This window comes from Stegastes partitus, unplaced genomic scaffold (assembly GCF_000690725.1).
Source record: "Stegastes partitus isolate 25-593 unplaced genomic scaffold, Stegastes_partitus-1.0.2 Scaffold77, whole genome shotgun sequence".
NCBI classification, from domain to species: domain Eukaryota; kingdom Metazoa; phylum Chordata; class Actinopteri; family Pomacentridae; genus Stegastes; species Stegastes partitus.
This window is the reverse complement of record NW_007577808.1, coordinates 751,553-760,472: the sequence shown is the minus strand read 5'-3', so window position 1 is coordinate 760,472 and position 8,920 is coordinate 751,553. Positions and strand designations below refer to the sequence as shown.

The 8,920-nt window shown below is 41.7% G+C and overlaps 1 protein-coding gene across 1 annotated transcript in view; it reads right to left on the bottom strand.

The window, feature by feature from the left end:
- Nucleotides 1–2,627, bottom strand: part of LOC103353559 (voltage-dependent calcium channel gamma-4 subunit) — a 12,226-nt gene extending 9,599 nt beyond the window's left edge. Inside the window, exon 1 of the mRNA XM_008276600.1 lies at nucleotides 1,964–2,627. Within this exon, the coding sequence (XP_008274822.1) occupies nucleotides 1,964–2,186 (223 nt within the window). The 5' untranslated portion in view covers nucleotides 2,187–2,627. The remainder of the gene's footprint in view (nucleotides 1–1,963) is intronic.
- Nucleotides 2,628–8,920: the final 6,293 nt, after the last annotated feature.

Sequence of the window (8,920 nt, the reverse complement as noted above, 5' to 3'; positions counted from 1 at the left end):
GGGTGCTAGACTGAATGACTGTGATTGGAGATAAGAGCCTTTTGACCAAACTAAGGTCGTGGTCACAGCTACAGGTGTTCCACTAGAGCCCATTTAGCTCGATTCTCACCATAGTGCAGCAAAAACTACTGACGTCATGAGAGAAAGAGACTTAGAGTAAGTCAATGTGTGAAACTTTTCTATAGGTAACATCCTTCCAACAATACGAGCAGGGAGTGACAGGATGTTGGGAGCAATGTGCACTCCTGCTGAAGTCCCCTAAGAAGGGAGCGAACATGCCTTTTGATTAACTGTACAGGAAATCTAAAAATAGCAATGCGATTTTCACGTGAAAGTAGTAACAGTATGGAGTTAGCGCCTGGAGTGTGAGTTCTACGATGCGCTGTCTTCATCAGCATGCAAGACAGAAACAGCCTCCTCTCCACTTGAACCACAACGCTGTCAGCTCGCTCTACATGTCTGCAGAGACGCTACATTCAAGTCACATGGAAACACAGGAGACGCAAGCTTCCTTCTTAAACACGCTCCCATAGCTGTGAATACATCTGAATGCTCCATAGTTTGGGGATTCAAACTATTTCTCTCTCACTTCTGACACATTTTCTTCTGATCATCCAGAAAATTAAAGCCATAATTACTTTCTTTCATGTTTTCTTTCCTCTGTTGTGCAATTCTTATTTGACATGACTGTAATCTGCCAAATGCATTTGCAGTATGAAACAAACTGCTGGATTTGTGGCTGCAACTGCAACATCTGTTTGGCTGTAAAACATGAATGAGCCTGTATAAACATGCAGAGGTTTGGCCTGTGGGCAAGTGAGAAAAAGGTGGAATAAAAACCTGCAGAAACCTTCTGTGTAGAGGCTTTTTTTTTTTTTTAAAGACACTACTACAAGTCAGCAACTGGTTATTTCCGGGATAAACTGTGGCACAATTTGCCTTCTGTGTCCGACCTGTTTTGTAAAGTTATTCATGCATTTACAGTCATTAGTCAGCAACACCCAGGGTGAGGATTTCAGCACCAACAGAGGTGAACAGCTCCACAGCAGACAGGGGTGATGAAACACGTCACCGATGACTCCTTTCACGGATCAACTGATTGATTTCATCGATTTGGCTTCTTTCCGATGAAGCAGTCGCGCGCAATCGTGTGCAGCCGTGTCCAAACAACACCGGCCTGTTCTCCCAGCGTAGGAAGCCCAACCCCAGACTCCCTTAGGCGTGTTTGTGTTGGGGATTACGTGCGAGCTGTAGAACAGCTGAGAAAACGACCGAAATCTCCAGAACCAACAAGTCAGTCCTCTTGCGAAAACAGGCATCTTCTGTAGCTAAAACTTATTACAGTCCAATTTAGTGGAGGAACTTTCCGAGCTGGTACACTGATGGGAACATTGGGGACCAATCCTTAAATCATTGCTGCTTAAGCAAATTAAATTAAAACGTAGAACATTCAGGGGTTATTGCGTTTAATTCATGGCATGACATGACGGGCTTGTCCTTTCTGAGAGACTGAATAATTTAAAAGGATGCACTCATTACGCACACAAAACAGCGCCTTTACGCGCAACACGGAGCCGTTTCCATCCATTTTTTCTCATAGAAAAAAAACGATCTCCCAACCTAGTGAAGGCAATTACATTCGATTACATTAAACGACAGAAAAACACCTGGCAATGACGTTGAACCACGTTTCTATTATCGGTGTGTCCTAAAAGCACAAACGCTGCCATACATTTGTTGCACATGCTTGTGCACTTTTTACAGAAACAGGTGAGGTTTCTGGTGTTTTTATAGATTTATCGGTGTTTATTCAACTCAACCTCACTGCATGCATTGGCACCGCTACGCGTAAAGCAAACAAGCAAACAAACATCAGCTGGATCAACAAATGCTCGTGCGCTCTCGTCATATAGAAAAGTTTGCAAACTTGCAAATACCGACTATTAGACTTTGTTTTTTGTACCTTCGATACAGCAGATTCTCCACAGCCCGGAGTGCGTCAGGTCGCCTTTGACTTTCTTGGTTTGCATCTGGGTTTCGTCGGCGGTGACATTCGTGGCGTTGCAGATGTACGCCCGGGAGTAAAGCCAGTAGTCGGTGCCGATGGCGATGGTCATGAGGCTGAAGGCGGCGAAGGCTCCCACGATGGCCAGCAGAGTCTGAACCCCTCGGTCACACCATGCCATGGCGTCTCATAATGTGCGGATCCTCCACAGCAGCGGCTTACGGCGAGGAGCGCATGGTGCCAGTGAACATGGTCAGGAGGAAAGCGGGCGCGTCTCGCTGTTTGGTCGAATCAACAGTGTGGATCCTTAGCACTGCTTCATTTGTGCTTCTCTTCTTCTAAACTTCAATCGGAGTTCAATCCAAGTTCGATCACAGCTTTCACTTCACTCCTTTGAGCAGGCTGGTCACGTCCTCATTCCTGCTACAGGTGGAAATCAAAGAAAAAACAACGTGGAAGCAAATCCCGACAACATTTACAGTTTTATCAAGAACTAAGATTTTGTTCACAACGTCTGTATCGATCGTAAACTGATTCCGCGTCTTGACGATTCACTATTCAACATTAAACTGCAGGTTTAACAAAGGATGCAGCATCGCCCGTCCAGACCACACCTTCCTCTGGCTGTAGCCAATTGGAACCGGTGATGATTACAGCTGTTGGAAGAGGAAAGCATCACTTACATGAACATGTACAGTGATGTTGGATAACAGCACAATTGCATTCTGTTAAGGAAAAACCTATTCCAGTTTTTAAAAAATAGGAGACAATAGCACAAGTCTATTTAAACAATCCAACTGGAAAAAAAACACATGCAGTGCATAAAGTTCTGAAAGTGGGTTTTAGCTGTTTTGAAGCATCTCAAGAAAGAAAGAAAGAAAGAACAACAACAAAAACTCCACCCCTGCCAGCAGAGTGCAGATACAGAGCTCTGATTTGTGCCTGAGCTCTGTAGCAGCATCTTTAAAGTTAAAAGCATCACCACTGATGAAACATTTTTAAAAACATCCATCAAAACAGCTTTGAAGACGGAACAGATGATGCAGCTCATAAAAGTAGGAAACTAAGACATAAATCTTGGCCATAACCACAAACTCAGATACAATTTTGCTCAGAGATTAAAGTTATGAAATCGATGTTAGGGCTGTCGCTTTAAACCCTCGGTTCGTTGGTGTTTGGGGATCTTCTTTTTCACACCGACACAAAAAAAAAAAAAAAAAAAACCGGGGGAGGCTCTGCAGAGTTTGGTCCAGGCTCCTTCTGCAGTGTCTCATCTCTGACTGGGGGACACATTCCAAGATCCCAGGCTCTGAGTCACTTCCTGGTTCCACAGAATGAATAGAGTCGGCATCAGGGTCTGAATGTGTGTGTGTGTGTGTGTGTGTGTGTGTGTGTGGAGGGAGAGGCTGGAAATGGGATGGGAAAGTGAGGATGAGGAGATAAAGGCAAGAGGGATGGAGTAAGAGAAGGGGAGGGATAGTAAAATGAGAATATGCTAGAGAAGCTGCACAAAAATGGAGCAGTGAGAATGTGGACAAAAGTTCACCAGTTTAACATTTCACGTCTAAAGAGAGCGTGCTTAGCTCTCAGTTTGCATCCACTGGACTTTCATCATTTCAACAAAAGGGTGAGAGTGAGTGGAAGAGTTCACAGCAGGTGAGTGCAGCGAGAGATATGATGTTTCACGTTGCATCAGCAAACAGAAAATTTAAGCTCAGAAAGCTTTTATATCGTTTTGTGTGATAAAAAAAAAACCACCAACTGTTATTCTTTTTATCTATTTTGGTTTGTCTCAGATGCTTCAAAGTCAAAGAAATTCGTCAAACTAGAGGGCCCACGGCAGAGGGATATAGTTGCCCCTGTGGGCCATGATACCACACTTTTGAAAACGTGACCTTTGACCTCTTGTGGAGCTATTTTTGCACTGATTAACCCCAAAATGTAGTCATTCTGAGCAGAGGCCATTCCCAGCTCACCTGTAAAATTTCAACTTGTTAGACCTTAGCACTCGAGCCAGACACTGTTCACAGACACACAGACAGACAGACACACAGATGTGACTCTACAGTTGCCCACAGGTCAGGGGCATCTACAATGACCAGTCAGCTGAGGCATTGTGATAAGATGCCGTTTACATTACTCCACTAATGAGTGAGATCTATACTAAAGCTCATACAGAAGTTGCAGCAGACTGTGTGAAAGCTCACACAGCTCATGAAAGCAGAAAAAGACCTAAATCTTGGCCACAACCAAAAACTCAGATCTCGTGTTGCTAATTAAAAGAAGTCCCGCAAAGTCTTGGGCTGCGTTCACCACTTTAGGCCCTCGGCTGTTTGCACTCGGGGGTCTTCACCGGTGAAGCGATCTTCTTTTTCACACTGACACAGAGGCTGGTTTTCCCGCCAGGCTGTCCCACTTCATCTGACTCTGTGAGTCTGTGATTCCTCGCTGCATGTGCCCCGTGTGGTTCGGCTTCCACGTGTATTGTCCTTGGGCTATTTTTGCATCCTGACAAGATGTGTCTGATTGCTGCTGTTTCTTAATAAAATTGACGTGTGGGCTTTTAAACTAGTCTGGCCAAAGTAGCTGCTGTAATGGAAGCACACAGAGGCCTTGATAAGGAATTTAATTTCTCAAACTTTTAGAGAGGGTTGGCGCAGTTTAGCATTTCATTCCCGTAATTGATGTCTGCTCTGCCAGCTTCCTTCTGTCTCGTGGTGTTTCCTTCTTTCATGCTGCTTTTTGGCCTGAGCCTCTCTATGACCCTTGTCTTACAAATGTGCCACAACAAGTGTTGATAGTGTGCTTATCTGCTCTTTTGCACTTGCTTTTCATGCAGTTTTGAGTCACTGCCAGAGTCTAGCCTATCCAGAGAAAGAGATGCAGTATTGCTGCCTGGTGTGTTAGTAACTGTGCCAATGCACCAAAGCTATTTAAATTGTAAATCAGAGGCCCCATCAAGGGAGTAATTGGTTATTTCCTTTGGAATGATTTTGTCAGAATTCAAACTGATTTTGGCTAAATTGTAGGGTGAAGGCAGAGGCTTTTAAATTTTGTTCCTTTTCATAAGCAAATGAGAGAAAGTCAGATAAGGATGAAAGATCGTCAGAGCCAAGAAGAGAGGGAACATTAAAAGTACAAATATGCAGAGGAGATATATACCAGCTGAGGCATGTGACAAAAGTTCAGCTCCGATTCAAAGAAAATTATTTTGGGCTTCTGAGACCAAACATAGAGCAGCAGTGAGCGAGTTGTTTATCTCTGCATCTACAAAACCGTAACTGTAGCAGTCAGTTTAGCTGCGTAATGAATAATTTCACATGTATTCTGAGTACTTACAGAAATTGGAATCAAAACTATTTCTAATTTTTAAATGACTTTGTCAAAGCCCTGTGTTGTACATTGAACTCAATCTGTAAATGACCTTTAGTATGAACATAATATTTCTATAGACATGTTGTTTTTGTGTTTACTTGTTCATTTTTTGAGCATTTGTTAAGGTCATGTTATTGTTTATTGAATTATACCAGCCGTCAGATTCTGAGCTTTTGTTTTGAAAGCGCCTCGCTCGAAAGAACTGCCAGAAGTTTAGCGCTGTGTCGGTATATGAAAGTGCGCCGGTGTGTAGAAGACGACGTCCAAGGAGTGAGAAGAAAGTGATTGTTATGTTTATTTAGCTCCTGGCTGATATGGCACAAGGTTTGTGATCATTTAGTTTAATGTAAGGTTTAGCTCAGAGTTCAAGTTGTGGCGTCTTGTGTAATCTTGAAGGTGTTTTTGCTACGACGTGTTTTGCTAGCGTACATGCTAATCAACATTGGCTAAGCTACTTCGTCGGTCCGTGGTTAATTCATAAGTCTGTTTATTTCTCTAAAGAATGTAATTGTGTGCCTTGTATTTTCTTTGATAGCATTTGTGTGTTAAAGCTGCTTATTTGATACAAAAGTGATTTGTTAAAATCATAATTTAAGTTAAAACCGATCACATATAGCTCTTTATTTGAGATTGTCAGTGGATTAAAATGCGTCATAAAGGTGTGATTTCTATGATTGCACTTGGATTATAATAGCTTGAAATTACATCATTTGGGTTTGTATAAATTATCAAGGGGCTATGATTTAGTAAGTTCATTGGTCTAAAAGGAGATTGTAATGTTTTTGTTTGTTTTCATTTGTAGCTCTTACGGTGAGTTCATGAGTGAATAAGGTTCACTGAAATAAAGCACCAAGAACCATCAGTCAAAGCCTACGACCATCATTCAGCCGGGGATGCTACACAATCTAATGCAGTGAAGTATGAATTGAATAATAGCTATATTACATTATGAATAAGTCATTGAAATTGATGTCGTCAATAGATGCCACCAAGCAACACATGATCCTAAAGGTGACGTTATTATAAAACTGTCAATAAGGCTTAAATATAACAATGTGGCACAATGTGAAAGAAAAAGGTTCAATTTGCAAAGATGGTGGTTCTTTGTACGTTCTAATATCCAGTGATGTCAATCTTCAGTGTTAATGATGACTGAAGTCTGCAATAAAACTGGTAACGAGTCTTCCTTTTCCTAATGTGAGCATGATTAAAGAGAATTTTAAAACCCGCTGCACCAAATCTGAGCTCAGTTTAGAGATAATTCAGTAAAGGATCTTAAGAGCACACTGAGGTAGTAGGGTGCAGCTTCCAGGTTGAACATCTGTTACTAAAAGAACATGAACTGCAATACAGAAAACGTTAGATGCTAGATGAGTGAGGGTTAAAAAAATAATGACCAACGTGAGCAGCTGCATCCCTGCTCGCTAGCTTTTCTTTTGCTTCAGGTTTAAGATGAAGCAAAGCAAACACATGGATTCTGCCTGCTGCAGTCACACAAGGAGTTGTGTGTGTGCAGACGGCGCCTGCAGCAGAAGAGAGAGATAAAGAGCATATGAGATTGGGCTAAAAGAAAGCAAACACAGACTCAGCCCTCAGGCTGCCACAGGCTTGCTATGCTATGATGAGCTGTAGTTTACACCAGCAGGTTTTTTTTTTTTACTATGTTATACACTAACATTAGGAACACAGAGACTTGTAGCTTAAAAAGAAAACCGCAGTTTGTTGCATCTTCCTATCTTTACAGTTTTGGACACGTTTTTTTCTTCACTAATGATCACAGTGTACTGCTGAGACGTGCAAACATGCGACAACAAAGTCAGATAAGGCAAGAATGAGAGATCAGACAGGTTGTAAAAGATACAGTGTTTTAGCCAGCACAAACTGTATTTGGAGGAAAGATTGAAAGAAACAAGAGTTGGTGTTTCTTGACCTTTATTTTTTTATTTAGCTCTACCATTGTGTGAGCCCAGCCATTCACTCAGTCAGTAGAATGTCATCACTGATGCGACACATCTCAGCGACTAACAAAACAACACATACCAATGAGTTTTCGGCAAATGTGGTAGAATAAAGAATGACAAATTACAGATTCAGAGAAGGAGGATGCAGTTATGGTATAAGTTAATCACAGGGCTCCTTAAGGATATAAGTATCTGGAACTCCCAACTAGTCAATCAGAACTGGTGAAGCCTCTTGGATGAGAGGTGAAACGTCTTCAAGAAATGCAAGCAAGTCCAGTTGCTACGATTAATCCACGAGAATAACCATGACCTGGATGACCGAGAATCTTCACAGATAATCACAGGACTGAAACGAATCATTTCTGACATAGCTGACCTATTATCCAGGGTGTTTTAGAAAATATATCATTTTCATTTTTAGTTGATGTTTGGTGAGGTTCATGCTGCATGACTACTTAGCTACTTTTAGGCAACAAAATTACTTGCTTTAGAAAAACTCATGATTTGGATTAAAATAGACGCTTTTACATGTGCAAAAGGTTTCTCCTCCATTTTCTTGGTTACTGTGGAGACGACTTAAAAAGGACTGACAGCTTTCTGTATGTAAACATAGCTCATTTTAACCTCCTAACAGTTGACCTGCGTTGTCATTTTTATCTCGGGTTGTTAAAAAATAGAATTTTTCCGAAATTTGAACATGGAAGGACAGAACTTGCTTTAATGGTGACTTTAGGGAATAAAGAGATGCATATGAATTCAATCGCCACACAACAAGCTGGAAACAGACTTGTTGTTATTCTAACAATTTAGCACACAGCAGTATCAGCGCCAAGACATTCAGCCCCCTGGTGGTTTCAGTGTGTACAATCTGTCCACTGTGTCTGCTGACTTGTCAAAATCCTGCATGTTCAGGTCAGAGGCAGCGAGCAGTCACTGCTGTGGGTGGTTCAGGGATTAAGAAAAGGGTTGCATAAAGGAGAGATGGGCTTCAAAGAATAATATTCAGGTCCCTTGTCTCAAATCAGGCTTAAAATCTGGCTGCACCACAGTGCTGATCAAAAGCAGAGCAGAATATTTCTGGAAGCTTTTCAAAAAAAGCTGCTTTGTTAGCAATTGATTCAACAATCACTCGTTAGAAAAGGTCAGAACAAGCAAGCAAACAGGTACATTTTGTGAAGCAATAATGGCTTCAGGTTTAATAGAAGTGTGATGGCCGTGTCCACAGCCACACAGAAGGTTGAAGAATTCACACACTGACAAACACTATCACCACATGTTCAGTGACTTTGAGTTACAGCCACTTAAATTACACACACACATAGTTTGATTTGTTAAAACTTGGTTTATGAGGAGGGCACACATTTTGTTTACATTGTTTGTCATTTTGCTATTAATTAGTGGCACGGGCTGAGCCCGAGGCCACTATTGTTATCCTATTCTTATTATTCCTCTTCCGTACAAATTTTCGGTCGGCTACTCCTCCCACAGATTTGAGAACACCCACACAAATTATACATCAAAACGTGCGGCTCGATCGGGACAAGTGTGCTTACATACAGATTTGGCCATTTTCTAAATC